At 49.6% G+C, this 18,022-nt stretch overlaps 3 gene segments (V, D, J or C); all 3 read left to right on the top strand.

Moving 5' to 3' along the window:
- The first annotated feature begins 6,873 nt into the window (after positions 1 to 6,873).
- Positions 6,874 to 7,672, top strand: LOC123347656. The segment is given in 2 exon segments: positions 6,874 to 6,919; positions 7,149 to 7,672. Coding segments are annotated over 2 exon segments (570 nt in total).
- Positions 7,673 to 11,175: 3,503 nt separating this feature from the next.
- LOC123347991 lies at positions 11,176 to 11,755 on the top strand. The segment is given in 2 exon segments: positions 11,176 to 11,286; positions 11,376 to 11,755. Coding segments are annotated over 2 exon segments (411 nt in total).
- A 3,914-nt stretch (positions 11,756 to 15,669) lies between these two features.
- Positions 15,670 to 17,427, top strand: LOC123347655 (the record flags this gene model as incomplete). The annotated part of the segment is given in 4 exon segments: positions 15,670 to 15,676; positions 15,771 to 16,066; positions 16,333 to 16,367; positions 17,205 to 17,427. Coding segments are annotated over 4 exon segments (561 nt in total), but the record flags the coding sequence as incomplete, so codon positions are not given.
- Between the last annotated feature and the right edge of the window lie 595 nt (positions 17,428 to 18,022).

The raw sequence follows: 18,022 nt of genomic DNA, 5'->3' as shown, positions 1-18,022 counted from the left end.
ACCATAAAACCTCTCTCAGTCCCACCGAGTTTACAACCCGAGTGTAAATGGGAAGTGGCCTGTGACTGGGAACAGGAATAGAAACACGAATATAAATATCAGCCGCGCAGAATCATCTTCCTTCACTGTAGCCTGAATCCTCCCTCGACTCCTCCTTAAATAAAAACTCCCAGACACGCCGCTCTCGGCCCACTAATGTCAGGGAGGCTCCAATGCAAAACCTTAACTCTGCCCTCAGACTTCCCCCCCCGCCCCCCGCCAAGCTTCTCCCACCTGCACCCACAAGCGGGCCCCAGACCCGGCCCAAAGCACGAGCCAGGCTTGCTCCGATCACGTCCCTAGTGTCATGGATCATTTCAATGGAGCCGGTCACTGCCGGGAAGGGAAAGGGGCTTCCGTCCCCAATCCCTCCCAGCGCCATGGGGAATCTTCCCTCTCCAGCGGGTGGCCCAGACAATGGATCCCTGGGACACGACCCCTCCCCGGATACTGACCCCCTTGACCGGACGTTGCATGGCCCCTGTGCGCGTGGAACGGGGCTCCAGAGCTGAGTCCCCCCCAGACCTCAATATCACCTCACAATAACCAGGCCCTCAGTTCCCGGATGAGGAAATACAGTCACTGCAGGGAGCTGGTCATTCCTCCCAAAGTGTCAGGAGGATCCCAGCGCCCTGTGCCCGGCGCTGCACAGACACAGGACAGGACAGTCTGATTCCCGCACCCGGAGCCCTAGGGCGAGTCACTCAGATCACTGGCAGCAGGAGTGTGTGTCTCTTATAAAGCGGGGACATGCAAATGAGGGAGACAGTTTCCTGTTTATATCTGTGCCTCTCTCTGCCCAGGCTGCATCCGGAGACACAATCCGCAGCCCCTGGGTCTGTGCAGTTACCAGCCAGTCCCTGAGAACTTTCCCCTCCAGCACCAGGGAAAATGGGATTTTTCCTCCTTGTAATTTTCGCTGTAGCCGCTTTGGAAGGTATTTTCCTCCTCTGAAAAACGGGCAGAGTTAGAAGAATATTGTGTTACCGCTGTTTTTATACCGATATTAATGGCCTGTCTTTGTTCTCAGGTGCCCGGTCCCAGGTGCAACTGGTGGAGTCCGGAGGGGATGAGAAAAAACCCGGAGACTCTCTCCGCCTCTCCTGCAAAGCCTCCGGGTTCACCTTCAGCAGCTACTACATGCACTGGGTCCGACAGGCTCCTGGCAAGGGGCTAGAATGGGTCGCTGTTATAAGCTCCGAATCCGATGGGAGTAGTACATATTACCCTGATTCAGTGAAAGGCCGATTCATTATCTCCAGGGATAATCCCAAGAGTGAGCTGTATCTGCAACTGATCAGCCTGAAGCCCGAGGACACCGCCCGCTATTACTGTGTGCGAGAGACACAGTGACACACAAACCTACTGATGCTCCTGCAAAAACCCAGGCTGCAGAATCCGCGGGCGCCACGTGGGGGCAGCAGAGACATAAACGACCGGGCAATGGGCACCGGAATGAGAACGAACATCCAGGGGAACGAAATACAAACCTGCCCCAAGGCTTTAACCCTTTCATTCCCCAGCAACCGTCCCCGTTTGCTTCACAGCGGCCCACTGGGTCTCGCGGCAGAGGTTCCTCGCTGCTGCCGTCAGTCCCATTCAGGTGCGAGTCCTGGTCCCCCGGTCAGTCTCTCCCTGTGGGTCTGGATCTTTCACTGATATACAGTGCGGTTAATGTGACCGGTTCCCCCATTGTTCCTTCGCTTCTCTTACCCCACAGGGACCCGGTCACAGATTCCTCTCGCCCCTCCCAGTCGGGAAGGGAAGGTGCCCAGTGTGACGCTGGCAGAGCAAGTGCCAGCTCATGCCAAGGCCCCGAGGCCTCACAAGTGCGTAGCTGGAGCCAGCCTCCTTCACCCGCGTGCGAGCGCCATCGCAGCAGGCGTTGTTCGAGGCGAAGTGCATCAGAACGGGTTTGGTGTCTGGACTTCATGGAATGCTTGTGGGATGCTGCCTGCGCTGTTTCACTTGTGTGCACCCTGGTGTAGCCTGACAGCAAACAGTTGCATTGTATGTACCCCTGCGACTAAAAGTGACCCTTCAAACGAAGGAGGCTTCGGTAAGAAGTTGTTACATCCTGTTCATTAAACTCAAATGAGCCATTGTGAGAGCAAGGATCAAAGACTTTCCTAAATGCATTCTTCCCGCCCCACCCCCCACTACTTGTACAGCAGTTTACAAGAACGTCTGAACTAAACCTCGGAGCACCCGAAAATCTGGAGGCTGAGAACAGAACCTTGGCATCCTAAATCCCGATTTCCTGCACTGGTCATTTGTCTCTCCTGGCTCCAGGAAGTTGAGGGGAAACCCCACATTTCTAGACTCCTTCTGTAGCTGGGTAGACCTAGAACCCAGGCGTTCTGGTAAGGGGATGACAAAGCCTGTGGTTGTCAGAACAGCAAATTGATTCAGAACTAACAGCCTTCCAGGTGCTCAACCTCATTGGCAGGGCTGCAGTGTGTCACCGCTGTGACTTCTGATGGGGGTGCTGGGCTGCGTGTATTACACCCATCGGGCTAAGGGGCGATGCACCATCTCCAGGGACAACCCCAACCATCTGCTGTGCTTACAGATGAGCAGCCGGTTGGGCCGGCTTTAGGCCTATTCCACCAATTCCCCCGAATCGGGCCCCGCCCAGTGAGAATCCCTTCCCTGGCTAGAGGCGCCTTTTTAATTTTTAATTTTTACCCACCTGGTGGCGCTTGGGGTCTTCAGCGGCACTTCAGGCGGCAGGTCCTTCAGTGCCACTAAAGATCTGGAGTGAGTGAAGGACCTGCCACCCAAGTGCTGCCGAAGACTGGGAGCACCACCCGGTGAGTACAAGCCCCACGTGCTTTTTTACCTGTTTTTTCTTAAGTCATCCCTGCCGGCGCTGCCAAAACTGTTGGAATTGGGCCCTGCACTTCCTAAAGCCGGCCGGAGCCCGAGATACCTGAGGACATGGCTGGTATTACTGAGTGACAGATACACCGCCAGGGGAGACTCACAGACTTCAGGGACAGCAGGGACCATCCTGGTCATCTAGTCTGACCTCCTCCACATCACAGGCCACAGAACCTCCCCCACCCACTCCTGTAACAGACCCCTACCCTATGGGTGAGTTACCGACGCCCCCAAATCATGGCTGAAAGACTGTCTGAGCTGAGACAAAAAATCTCTCTCAGGGTCTATCTAATCTACAATAAACTGAATAGGGAGAAAAGAGACAACTCCAGGATTTTATTTAATCCCATTCCTTTCAGTTAATTGAATACTGAAACCAAGTGATTGGATTTAACTCCTCACAGGCAGATAGTATTTATTTTTATAAAAGGGAGCTTATCTTCCCCCTCCAGTCACCCCTCCTAACACACTCTGCTCCCCCAAGGGGACTCAGATATTTTTACGCATCCTATTAGCCTATCCCAGGAGCAACGCCCCCCCCACCCCCGACACAATTACTGCAAGCAGAGGCGCAAGATTCTAATATCGCACTGGCTGAGATGCCCAGACCCCTATTTCTGTAGAAATCAACACCCAGAGGACTCAGTTTTAAATAACACTCTCCCTGGTTTCTTGGAATCGATTGTATCCCCCACCCCTACAGACTCATCCGTACAGTTCCCCATTCCCCTTATTATAAAACTGATACAAAGGGAAAACTTTCCGAGTTTCCGACCTCTGCCTGACACCTCCACACCTGTTCACTGCCACCCCACAGACACCTTATCCCGACCCCCTGTCCTCCCACTGCCGTTCCCACCTCACAGAGACTCTGGCAGCAGGGCTTATTCTCCTGCCCTCCGTATCTACCCCCTAATATCCCCCCTCAACTACCTTCACCCGCAAAGACCCCCATGAGCAGAGCCCCTCCTCTGTTTTACTCATAGCTATTAGCTTACAAAAGCGGTAGCTTTTGGAGTGGCTCTAAACTGGTGTCTAGGGATTTGGGATCATTCAAAGCAGGTGCAGATTTGTCCCCGAAGGCAAAGTATAATCAGGATCCCACCACAGTGTGCTCGGTGCTGTACAAACATAGGGAAAGGTGCAGCCTGGCTCCCACCTCTCAACCATTGTGCAAGTGATTCAGGGCCATAAGGGAAGAGTTTGTCTCTCTTTACAAGAAGCGGGAAATGTAAATAGGGGTGTCGGTTTCCTGTTTAAATCCGCCCCTCTCTCTTCCCAGGCTGCACACGGAGAGACAATCCGCAGCCCCCTGGGTCTGTGCGGTTACCAGCCAGTCCCTGAGAACTTTCCTCTCCAACATCCGGGAACATGAGACTTTGCCTTCACTTACTTTTCACTGTAGTGGCTTTGGCAGGTATTTTCTCCCCCTGAACACATTGGAGATGCAGGAACTTGTTGTATTTTTGGCATTAAGGTCGTTATATTATAAACACGTTTTTATGTATTTCTTAGCCTCCCGAGTATTGCTGGAGAAGGTATTTAACGTGGCTGGTTCCTTCCCTGTTTTCTCTCCTCCCTCCCTCACCCTCTCCAGGGGCCCGTTCGCAGGTTGCTCTGACCCAGTCGGGTCCTGAAGTGAAGCAGCCGGGAGAATCCACTCAGCTGAAATGCGCCGTGAGCGGGTTTGTCCCTAACGAGTGGTGGATGGACTGGGTCAGGCAGCAGCCGGGAAAGGGACTGGAGTGGCTGGTTCACTATCGCCAATCTTCAGTCACGAATTACTACTCCCCCTCCATCCAGGGGCGAGTCACAGCCTCCAAGGACAGCGCCAACTTCTACCTGCACATGAGCGGCCTGAAGCCCGAGGACACCGCCGTGTGTTACTGTGGGAGGTGGGGTCCCGGGAGGGTGCAATTAGGGGACAAGGAGCAGGAGGGTTTTATGGGTTGGAGGTTCTGAGGGGGGCACTCAGGGGGTGGGAAGTAGGAGGGGGCTGTTTGTGGAGGCACAGCCTTCCCTACCCTGCCCTCCGTACAGTTTTGCAACTCCAGTGTGGCCCTGGAGCCAAAAAGTTTGTTCACCCCTGTTTTAGGAAGTGCTCCTGTCTCCAGCACCCAGACACCCAGCTCCCAAAGGGGTTCAAACCCCCAAATAAATCTGTTTTACCCTGTATAAAGATTACACAGGGTAAACTCATAAATTGCTCACCCTCTATAACACTGATAGAGAGAGAGGCAGGGCTGTTTGCTCTCCCAGATATTGATCACTTACTCTGGGTTTACTAATATACAAAAGTGATTTTATTAAATATAAAAAGTAGGATTTAAGTGGTTCCAAGTAATAAAAGACAGAACAAAGTAAATGACCAAACAAAACAAAACACACAGACTAAGCCTAATACAGCAGGTAAATTTCACCCTCAGAGATGTTCCAATAAACGTTTTTGACAGAGTAGCCTCCTTCTAGTCTGGGCCCGATCCTTTCCCGGTACAGTTCCTGTTCCGGCTCAGGCCGTAGCTAGGGGATTTCTCATGACTGCAGCCCCCTTTGTTCTGATCCATCCTCTTAACTATGTTTTGCTCAAGGCGGGAATCCTTTGTCCCTCTGTGGGTTCCCACTCCCCTTCTAAATGGAAAAGCACCAGGTTAAAGGTGGATTCCAGTTCAGGTGACATGGTCACATGTCACTGTAAAACTTCATTACCCACTTGCCTGGATAGATAGATAGATTGAGGTGGTGGATGGGGATAGATAGATAGATAGATAGATAGATAGATAGATAGATAGATAGATAGATAAAGGGGGTGGGTGGGGATAGATGGAGTGAATGGGAATAGATAGATAGATAGATAGATAGATAGATAGATAGATAGATAGATAGATAGATGGGGTGGATGGGGTGGATGGGGATAGATAGATGGGGTGGATGGGGATAGATAGATAGATAGATAGATAGATAGATAGATAGATAGATAGATAGATAGATAGATAGATAGTATTTGTGATATGAATTGCACAATGCACTTTCTGCTGCTATATTAATGACTCAAGTGGCACCAAGGATCAGAAATGTAATTTATGCTCGAAAATACTTTCTTGCAAAGAGTTTCCAAAAATAAACATTCACCACGCAGATATTATCCAGATTATGAGCCTGGGTCATTTCTTCAAGGGGTCCTGGCAGAGAGCACATGGGATACGACATTGACGGGGAGGGGAGAAGGATATTTTCAGTTACTGTCTTCTGAGGGCAGCAGACATAAATCCACTAACTAAACTCACCCAGAGCATGTTAATAGCCGAAAGACTCTCATTTAACTCAATGCAATGTAATAAACCCTTATTCGCTATAAATGTATCTCTGACTGCACACTAAATGCAGTGCGTTTGCTACCAATATGATAAATCTCTACAGAACACGGGTTAGGATTTAAGAGATGGGGCGAGAGAGTTAAAGGCCCAGATTCTACTGAATTTCGATGCCATTTGGGTTCTTAATTCCCTGGGGCTCTTTTGAAATCCCAACCAAAACCACAGGAGAAGGGGTATAATTTCTCTTCTCCAGATATTCCCTCATTCCAGAGAAGACGCTGTCCTGCACTTACATTTGACTGAGAATTTCAAAGTCCTTTAAGAGTGTTAAATGACCAAATCCAATTTATTTAAACTGAGTTTGGGTGTCCAAATACCTTGGGTGGTTTCGCATTTCGCTGAGCTGAACTCACTGTCTCGGGGGTAGGACGCATTCCAAGGAGAGATTCCCCCATGTGTAGACAGAGCTCACACCCTGTCGTCTCCTATATTGACGTTGGGAAACTCACATGCAAATCCCTGTCCGGAGGGCGCCACTTTAAATACAGCCCCCTGATTGGAGGAGCCACAGACTCCATCCAGAGACACAGAACTGCCCGGTCCTGGCTGCTGGGGACAGTTTGCACCTTCACTTAAGATGAACCTGCCGCTGATTTTCCTGTTCATGCTGGAGGCTCCTTCAGGTACGTGCCTAGTGAGGGGTCAGGAGGGTTCCTTGCTGCAGCGCCTGCAGAAGAGAAGACGTTCAAGGCAGCCTAAGGGAATGAGATGCCCTGATCCCAATGCAATTCAGTGGCAGTTGGGTGCCTCAGTCCCTTAGTCGCCGTCTCAGGGTGTTTAATTTTCACGTGGTCCCCACTCCCAGGGGACAGGGGCCTGGCTCACTGGTTCATTTCTGTGTTTCCTTCCCAGGTGTCCTCTCCCAAGTGCAGCTGAAGGAAACAGGCCAGGGAGCGGTGAAACCCGGGGAGTCCCTGACACTCACTTGTACCATCTCCGGAGACTCGGTTTCTAGCACCAGCGCCACCTGGGACTGGTTCCGGCAGCCCGCGGGGAAGCGGCCGGAATGGGTGGGGTGCACATGGTACAGGTCTGGCCGGTGGAACACTGAGTATCCCGGCTCTCTGCAGAGCCGAGTGACCATCTCACAAGACACCGCCAAGAACCAGTTCTCCCTGCAGCTCCGCTCGCTGACAGCTGCGGACACTGCCACCTATTACTGCTCCGGGAGAGACACAGTGACACAGAACAAAGCAAGAACCGATAGGAAAAGGGGAAGCGGGTTTTCCACAGTGCAGAGAGGTTCTGGCTACCGTGGCACTGGTAACACCGCGGGGACTCTAGACCTCATTCTTCGTGGCCTTTTCCCATGTGTGGTCATCTACAATTTGCAATGGAAGGGGAACGAATTAGTGACTCCAGCAATAAATCAGTGACTCTGTTCCCACTGAGTTCTTTGAGAGATGTGGGCATCTTAATTTGGAGAAAATCTCCTCTTAAAATAATATTATAAGGAATTTAACAGTGTTCAAAATACACGTGCACACAAATTGTATTCCTTCCAGGTGATCAAATATATGTCTGTCTCCCCCAAAAGAAAAAGCCGCAGTAACATACGTATCCAATATATCTAGGAGCTCCTATAAAAAGTATAATCCTCTATGTGCCTCCGATTTTTCATTACACCGGTTATGCTACGAGATATAAAAAGTAATAGAGTGAAAGCACAAGCAGCCACATTACCTCCAACAGAGTTACCCCTCACACAGGGTGTGAACGAGAGGAGAAACTGCCTTTCTTCTGAGTTTGTAGATGGACACAATCTAATGAGAAAAGTAATATTCATTTAAAAATATCTTGGCCCTAATGATATCATGTGACAAGGAGTTCCACCGGTAAATTGTGTGGAAAGGGATTCCCCTGTATCCATTTTCAATTACAAAAATAATAATTTCAGGCAAACATTCACAGTGAAGATGCTTGCATTTATATATAATGTTGAATACCATGGACCAGATTTTCAAATATATGGAGGTGCTCAAAGATGAAGATAGACACCCAGTGGTATTTTCAAAAGCTCCTGAGTTAGCCACCTAACTCCCGTGGAGGTGTTATGTTATAACTTCCCGCCCCCCAATCCACTGGGCCTAGAGTCCTTCAAATCTGGAATGTATTTTCTTTGTCTGTTGTAAAATGAGGACAAGTCCCTGAGAGCGCAGCCTCTTTTAAGCTGAAATCTTGCCAGCCGCTTTCACCTCTCGCCCCCACCCCCGGTTGGGTCAAACCGACCTGTATGGCCCTGCCTCAGTGGGTCCCTGTTTAAATACAAAGCTCTGATTCTAGACACAGCAATATTCGTGCAGGAATATCTCCTTCACACAGTGTTCCACAATATCTGCAAATCAATATGAAATCCGTACAGACTTTTATCCTCTATTGGCCTTTCCTTCAGCAGGGAATGAATCGTTTCTCTTTATAACTCTGTCTCCCATTCATGTATTTTCTCTTTTATTCCATAAGAATGGTCCTACTGGTCAGACCAAAGGTCCATCTTGCCTAGTACCCTGTCTTCTGACAGTGGTCAGTGCCAGGTGTCCCATAGGGAATCACCCAGTGATCCACCCCCTGTCGCCCATTCCCAGCTTCTGGCAAACAGAGGCTAGGGACACCATCCCTGCCCAGCCTGGCTAATAGCCATTGATGGACCTGTCCTCCATGAAAATATCTAGTTCTTTTTTGAACCCTGTTATGGTCTTGGCCTTCACAACATCCTCTGGCAAAGAATTCCACTGGTTGACTGTGTGTTGTATGAAGAAATACGTCCTTTTGTTTGTTTTAAACATGCTGCCTATTAATTTCAATTGGTGACCTCTAGTTCTTGTGTTATGAGAAGTAGTAAACCGCATGTCCTTATCTACTTTCTCTACACCAGTCGTGATTTTATAGACCTCAAACATATCTCCCCTTAGCCGTCTCTTTTCTAACCTGAAAAGTTCCAGTTTTATTAATCTCGACTCATACAGAAGCCGTTCCATAATCCTAGTCATTTTTGTTGCCCTTTTCTGAACCTTTTCCAATTCCAATATATTTTTTTTCAGATGAGGCGACCACATCTGCACACAGTATTCAAGATATAGACGTACCATGGATTTATGTAGAGGCAACATGATATTTTCTGTCCTATTTTCTATCCCTTTCTTAATTATTCCCAGCATTCTGTTTCTTTTTTGACTGCCGCTGCACATTAAGTGGATGTTTTCAGAGAACTATCCACAATGACTCCAGGATCTCTTTCTTGAATGGTAACAGCTAGTTTAGATCCCATCATTTTGTATGTATAGTTGGGATCGTGCTTTCCAACATGCATTACTTTGAAGAAATCAACATTAAATTTCACCTGCCATTTTGTTGCCCAGTCACCCAGTTTTGAAATATCCTTTTGTAGCTCTTCACAGCCTGCCCGGGTTTTAACTATCTTTAGTTCCCCAGCAGATGTCATTTCTGAAATCCAGCCGATCTAGACGGGGCCAAGAATCATGGGATCTTGCAATCATGGAAAAGTAGGTGTGGAAAGGCCATCAAATCCATCCGCCCTTATTCACGGGGGACCAAGTCCACCTTTCCTAGACAATGCTGAAGGATGCTGGGTCACGTCTCTCGGGCACTCAGAGTTATCACTTCCTTTGGATTTCTAAGCCAACCTGCAATAATAATCCATATCACCCCCCGCATGATCCATTAACCCGTTACTATTAGCTCAGCATCTTATACGTGAGCACTACAGGGAGAACTCAGAGAGAGGAATGTCGAGATTCAGTGAAACACCACATAGCCTGGAAAAAGCAACCAGCGTGATTTGAGGTATACGACCGCCAAGTTGTTTTTTTACCATGAAATAATCGAATAAAACAAGTCTTTACAGAAAGAAAGAAAGAGAAATATTACGCTCCAACCATATCTGGAAAAATATTTTGTATGGTAAGTGTCGTGTGTTTAATCAGTAGGGGGCACTGTCGCTACTGAGAAATGGACAAAGTAAAGAGCCACCCGGATAGTAAATAGATCAATGTTCTCTCACAAGGGGTTTGGGAGCCAGACCGTTGGCATGTCCCAGACTGAATTGTTTGGGTGCTCGGGTCTCTCGTACGTTTTCCTAAATTGCATCACCCTTCACTTTTGATCCTCCTCCACATTTGTCTAGAGAAAGTTACAAATGACAGCAGGTTGCCGGGTGCACATTCCTTACAGCTGTGCTCAGGGACATACACCGCGGGCATTTCTCTTCCTAGCAGTGGTAGCAGCTGCTTTTCATCAGATCTAAAAGCTCTTTTTAAGGAGAGGTAAGTATCATTAGCCCCATTTATTACAGATGGGGAAACTGAGGTACAAGGAGGAGACGGGGCCTGCTCACTGTCACCCAGCAGACCAGGACAAAGCCAGGAACCGAATCCAAGTCTCCTGAGTCCCGGCCTAATGCTCCATCCTAACAGACCGGACTGCTTCGCCTCGGTAGCATCGTCAACATCACCACTGCCCGTGCTATGCTGAAGATCCTGATAGACACTTCTGGTAATGACAATAATTATAAATTGTGTCCCTACCGTTGACTCACCCACGTGTCCAGGCGTCTCATAATCATATACGGGTTAAAGATGTAGCACCTTACCAGGGGACTGACTCCCTTTGACTATGTATCTGTGCAGCGCCTAGCACAATGGGGCCGTGAACTTGCTTCCGGTTTCTAGGCCACACCTCGATAATAATGTGTCTCATCCACACGAGCCATTAACTGATGACCACTAGGCAGGTGCCACATTTATGAGGACTACGGAGAGAACTAATTTACCCGAGCTTTGCATAAGAGGGCGGGGTAGGCAAATGAATATTTTGCTTCCTCTTAAGAATAGAATATTTCCGTTCTTTATTTCAGCGGTCCCTGCAGAAGTCAAATCTGTGTCACTCCCTTTTGGTCTTCGGCCTGTCCCTAGCTGATTTCCAGGAGGGAAGATGAAAACTTTGCTTCTCTCTCTCCTCTTTGCTATTGCAGCATGTAAGTACGATAGGAGGGAGCAGTCTCCCCTCTCTACTGATCCCGCTGCTGTCATCTCTCTGACTGAGATTTCTCCGTGCTCTTTGCAGGTGTCCGTTCCCAGGTTACACTGCTGCAGACCGGAGCAGCCCAGGTGAAGCCCTCACAGACCCTGAGACTGACCTGCTCCGTGTCTGGATTCTCTCTCACGTCTAGCGGGCAAAGAGTGAGCTGGATTCGACAGCCCCCGGGGAAAGGCCTGGAGTGGTTGTGCCTTGTTGATTGGGAGGACGACAAATATTACCAGGAGTCCCTGAAAAACCGACTGACCATCTCGAGGGACACCTCTAAAAGCGAGGTGTATTTGGAAATGAGAGGCATGGAAGCCGGAGACAGCGGCACCTATTACTGCGCCAGGAGCTACACAGTGACACAGAGCAAAGCAGGGACTCGTACAAAAAGGGGAAGCAGATTCTGAGCAGCGCAGTGAGGCCAGATTAACTCAGAGCAACGAGGTTCCCCCAGCTAAACTCCCTGTAAATGGAAAGAAAATGCAGGACAGACGAAAACGAAAAGAGAGTGGTCAAACACAGCTTCTTAATTTTTTCTCTCTCAACATGATACTGCAGAAAGAGGAATCGCGAGATTCAGTGACACACTCCAGATCCCCTGGACAAAAAGCAACCCGCTTAATTAAACATATATGACTTCCAAGCGTTTCACCATTAAATATGTGAATACATCCAGTCGTTATCAAATGGCAAAGAGAGAGAGAGAGAGAGAGAGAGAGAGAGAGAGAGGGAAAAGGGGGGTGTCTATCCATAAATATGTATCTCCGATAGATAGATAGATAGATAGATAGATAGATAGATAGATAGATACTGGAATAATGTTTTAGTTGTTTTGTAAAATGCCTAGTATAGTTCTGGATGTTGTATCTGTAGGAAGAAAACAAACAGCAAGAAAAATGACAAAGAAGAAAAGGAAAAGGATCAAGGATGTAAAGTGGGCCCAGAATATTGACGAAAACAGTAACAAGAAAGACATTTATTCTTACTGTGACAGTGAAAGATAATTGGCAGAGTGAAACCAGAAACCAAAAGTGTAATTTAAACTCAAATATACAAATAATAATAATAATAAAATAAAAAATCTTAATCTCCGGACATGAACCGGTGTGAATTTTTCACAAAAGGGCTGATGACCGTAAGGCCAGCAGGGTGATAACCTGATAGGTAGCGGGGCTGATTCATAAAACATCTGTCAGAAGGGGAGAGGGAATATCCACCTATTCTAGTAAAGTTACTGGGTTGTGAAGGCAGCAAAGGTAACTCTGCCAGGCTGGGGCCAGACCCAAAGCCCATTTAAGTCAGTGAAGCTTGGCGTTCCCCTCACCAGGCTGAGAATCCTGCCTGGAGAACGAAACTCTTTAGAGTGTGGAATTGCAGAAGGATCAAAGGGAGCCTATAGCCAACTGATTGTGCACTGGAGATTGTTCCTAACTCCCTTGGGCGCTATTGGAAATTCCAGACTTTGCAGTCACAGAAAAGGCTCCATTAATTTCCTCAAATGGTCCCAAGCCCTAAGAAATGTTCTATTGAACGTGGCTGTGATGTGTCAGAAAGGTGAGTGAGAGTTAGGTGCCCAACCCCCTTGGGTTTGAATGGAATCTGGCCACCCAAATAAATCGCTTAGACCAGTTCAGATTTCGCAGCCCCCTTGCGGAAGTCAGTTCACGGCCTCAAGCGCAGCCAGAGAGCCCCGTGTGTAGGCAGGGTTCACACCCGGTCATCTTTTATACCCACGCTGTGAAACCCGCATGCAAACTCCTGCGTCCGGCGATTTAAAGACAAACCCCCTGATTCTAGGGGCCTCGGTCTCTCCCCAGACACAGAACTGCCCGGTCCTGCCTGCTGGGGACATGTTCCACCTTCACCCACTTGCTATTGATCTTCCGACCCTGGCTGGGCCTCCGTGCCTGTGGGGAGATTTGCTGCTGGATTAATTCCAGAGGCCCAGATTGTCAATGGGACGGGGGGAGGTAAAGGAATGAAGAGCCCGGATCCCAAAGAAGTCAGTGGGTGATGGGAACCTAACTCCCTTCAGTTCCGGCTCGGCGGCGGGGCGGGGGGGGGGGGGTATTTTCAGACTTGCTCCTCCCCCAGGGGATAAGACTCATTTATGGTTTCCCTTTCCAGGCGTCCTCTCCCAGGTGCAGCTGCAGGAGGCTGAGGTGGGGGCGGTGAAGCCAGGAGAGTCCCTGAAATTTACCTCCACCATCTCTGGAGACTCGGTTTCTAGCACCAGCGACACCTGGGCCTGTGTCCGGCGGCCTCTGGGGAAAGGGCTGGAGTTTATGGGGCGCATCTACTGTCGGTCTAGCAAGTGGTAATCAGCACAGAATAGCCTGGAAGAATTACTTCTCTGTCGTGCTTACAGCGCTCCTGCTAATACATCCCACAGTGATGTTTGCTTCTGCTTTGTTTTTGTTTGTTTGTTTTGTTTGCAACAGAGTTACACTGCTGACGCATATTTAGCTTGTGGTCCACTATGACTGCTAGATCCCTTTCTGCCGTACTCCTTCCTAGGCAGTCATTTCCCATTCTGTATGTGTGCAACTGATTGTTCCTTCCTAAGGGGAGCACTTCGCATTTGTCCTTGTTGAATTTCATCCTATTTACTTCAGACCATTTCTCCAGTTTGTCCAGATCATTTTAAACTTTCACCCTATCCTCCAAAGCACTTGCAACCCCTCCCAGCTTGGTACCATCTGAAAACTCTACAAGTGTCCTCTCTATGCCATGATCTACATTGCTTATGAAAACATTGAAAAGAGCTGGACCAAGAACTGATCCCTGTGGAACCCCACTCGTTCTGCCCTTCCAGCCTGACTGTGAACTATTGATAACTACTTTCTGGGAATGGTTGTCGAACCAGTTCTGCACCCACCTTATAGTAGCTCCATCTAGGTTGTATTTCCCTAGTTTCTTAATGAGAAGATCATGCGAGACTGTATCAAAATCCTCACTAAAGTCTAGATATAGCACATCTACCCCTTCCCCCTCTCCATCCACAAGGCTTGTTACCCTGTCAGTGAAAGCTGTCAGGTTGGGTTGACATGATTTGTTCTTGACAAATCCAAGCCGGCTATTACTTATCACCTTATTGTCTTCTAGGTGTTTGGAAATTGATTCCTTAATTATTCGCTCCAGTATCTTACCCGGTACCGAAGTGAAGCTGACTGGTCTGTAATTGCCTGGGTTGCCTTTATTTCCCTTTTTATAGACAGGCGGGCACTAGATTTGCCCTTTCCCAGTCTTCCGGACTCTCCCCTGTCTCCCATCACTGTTCAGAGATAACAGCTAAGGGCTCAGATATCGCCTCCGTCAGTTGGCCTCTTTCCCTTTCTCCCCTTTCTTAGCCTCTCTTCGAAAGTCTCCGGGTTCCACTTCAGCGCTGGGTCCGTCAGGCTCCTGGGAAGCGTCTGCAGCGGGTCTCCAGGGCGCAGTATACACGAAATTGTTCCCATTGCACCGATTCAGCGAAAGGGCGGTTCGTTGTTTCCCGAGACAATAGCAACCCTCTGTATTTACAAAGGAGCAGCAGGGGAGGGGAAGACACCGCCCGGTATCACTGTGTGAGAGACTAGACCAGAGTAACAAAGCCCATCACCAAAACCGACAGCGGGTTAACATCGTGTTTGGCTCTTAAAATGGCCCCATTTAAGAAAAGACCGGAATCAAACGCAACAGCCAACACAAAGGCACTGATTTATGCTCCGTTTTATTTTACAGAATCCCCGTATAAATGGGAAGTGGAGTGTGAATGGGAACAGAAGTGTGGACACGAATATAAATATCCATCGTGAATAACAATCTCCCTTCAGTGCTGCCTGAAGCCTCGCCAGACACGGGCCCCACTGACCGGACGTTACACGGCCCCTCTGCGCATGGGACGGGGCTCCAAAGCTGAGACCCGCCCCGAGCAATCCCCAATATCACCTCACAATAGCCAGGCCCTCACTTCCTGGGTGAGGAAATCCAGTCCCTGGAGGGAACTGTTCATTCCTCCCAGGGGTCCGAAAGTGTCAGGAGGATCCCAGCGCCCTGTGCCCGGCGCTGCACAGACACAGGACGAGACAGTCTGACTCCCGCACCCGGAGCCCTAGGGCGAGTCACTCAGATCACTGGCAGCAGGAGTGTGTGTCTCTTATAAAGCGGGGACATGCAAATGAGGGAGACAGTTTCCTGTTTAAATCTGAGCCTCTTTCTGCCCAGGCTGCAGCCGGAGACACAATCCGCAGCCCCTGGGTCTGTGCAGTGACCAGCCAGTCCCTGAGAACTTTCCCCTCCAGCACTCAGGAAAATGGGATTTTTCCTCCTTGTAATTTTCGCTGTAGCCGCTTTGGAAGGTATTTTCCTCCTCTGAGTAACTGGCAGAGGTTAGATGAATATTGTGTTACCGCTGTTTTTATACCGATATTAATGGCCTGTCTTTATTGTCAGGTGCCCGGTCCCAGGCGCTGGTGGAGTCCGGAGGGGATGTGAAAAAGCCCGGAGACTCTCTCCGCCTCTCCTGCAAAGCCTCCGGGTTAGACTTCAGCAGCTACTGGATGAACTGGGTGCGCCAGGCTCCCGGGAAGGGACTTGAATGGGTCGCTACTATAACGAGCAGTGCGGGTGGTACATATTACCCTGATTCAGTGAAAGGCCGATTCACCATCTCCAGGGATGATCCCAAGAGTGAGCTGTATCTGCAAATGACCGGCCTGAAGCCCGAGGACACCGCCCGGTATCACTGTGCGAGACACACAGTGAGGGGAAGCCGGTCTGAGCTCAAACAAGAACCTCCCCCTGCAGTGATCAGAGAAGCGGTTTGGTGCTGGGGGCGCCCCAGGCCTGTGAGTGACGATCAGAGCAGTTCTGGGAAAGGGCCGAGCAGCAGCAAACCCTTTTATTGTTATTATCCCTCTTCTTTGCTTTTACACAAGGTGAAGGAATTTATACAAGTTCCCGCAAAGCGCAGAACGTTCTTAGTTGGGTCCCTGCCTCTTTCTTTCCTCTCCAGGGACAAATTCTGAGCCCACCCCCAACCTCCCCAGGGTAGGTGAAAACACAAACTCTGGCAGCTATAAAGGGGACCGAAATCCCTATTGGTCGATGCCAGAGAGCTGTGTGGGGTGTGTTTAATGTTATACATGTATTCGACTCCCTGCCCTGTACAGCGTCTCACTCCGATTAACCTCACCAGTGAACCGGTCTCCAGGCAGTCTGAGAGCCTAGTACCATGCATGGCGCATTATAGATTCAACCATCCATCCTTATCGTCTGAGCATCACTCAATAATACCGTCTATTTAACATTCCCTTGCCAAATGCCTGTTTCTCGGTGCACCTCTATCTATCATCGATCAACAGTCATCCTTCCTTCCTTCCTTCCTGTCTATCTATCCCCATCCACACCCCATCTATCTATCCCCTACACCCCACCCATCTATCTATCTATCTATCCCCCCTTCTCTGCTCACGGTACTTACCAGAGGAACCTCTCTCTTATATGAAGGGGTGTCTATGCAAATCCAGAGCTAGTCACTCTGTTTAAATCCTGACACGTCTCAGGCCCCGCAGCTCCTCCCAGAAGAAGACGCGAGTTTTCCCACATTCTCACTTTCACTCCTCCTCTCGGAATTTCTTACACAAAACCCAGGAAGATGAGATTTTGGCTGAACTTAATTCTCACTCTGTCAGTTCTCCCAGGTAACTATTAAAGTACAAAGCGTCCTCCCCTCCGGGTTCCTGGGTTTGATAGAATCGGGGGTCTAAACAAATCTGTATTTGCAGAGGCCAGGCCTCAGGTGCAGCTGGTGGAGTCCGGAGGGGATGTGAAAAAGCCCGGAGACTCTCTCCGCCTCTCCTGCAAAGCCTCCGGGTTCCCCTTCAGCAGTTATCTCATGGACTGGATCCGTCTGGCCCCCGGGAAGGGGCTGGAGTGGCTGGCCAGAGCTGCTGCTCAGGGGAGCGCCTACTACGCTGATTCCGTGAAGGGGCGATTCACCATCGCCAGAGACAACGCCAACAGCCTGGTGCATTTGCAAATCAGCGGCCTGAGAGCGGAGGACACCGCGCGGTATTACTGTGTCAGAGACACACAGCCAGCGACCTAGGACAAAAACCCAGCGCTGTGTGAGCCACGCTCTGGAGCTGGCTGGTTGGGGCGCTCAGGGTTTGCAAAGCTGGGGAAAGACTCAGACAACATTTAAACCCCAGACCCGCCCCACTGGGGCACTGGCTGTGTCAATAAGCTCCGGAGCCCTGGGGTACGCGTCACATGGGGGTCTGAGGCTCCTTATTATAACGCCTGCCTAGAGGTACCTGGCTCCCAACGGAAATTACAGCCGCGAGTTACGCACCCTGACTCCGCCCCACTCTGCCTGTCACAGACTGGAGTTCAAGGCAGATTTTTTACCTCCCAGGAGAGTGCCCAGGCACTGGGCTAGAAGGTTTTCCGGGGCTCATCTCCATAGAGCTGCGGTTGAAGTTCTACTTGTCACCGAATACAAAGAGTCTGTGACGAGAGAGCAAGACTGAGTGTGGATGAGAATGGCTGGAGAGCCCGCTGTTCAGGGCACTCTCCTGGCATCAAGGGGGACCCAGCTTGAAGTCCCTGTCCTCTAACGAGTATTGGAATGGTATTTTAACAGGTTTCGGGCAGCACAGTGTGGTTACTAGAACACGGGACTGGCTGGGTCTCGGGGAACC

This window comes from Mauremys mutica, chromosome 13 (genome assembly GCF_020497125.1).
Source record: "Mauremys mutica isolate MM-2020 ecotype Southern chromosome 13, ASM2049712v1, whole genome shotgun sequence".
In the NCBI taxonomy this organism is placed as follows: domain Eukaryota; kingdom Metazoa; phylum Chordata; order Testudines; family Geoemydidae; genus Mauremys; species Mauremys mutica.
The sequence above is the reverse complement of the archived record's forward strand: the minus strand, read 5'-3'. Positions and strand labels throughout refer to the sequence as shown.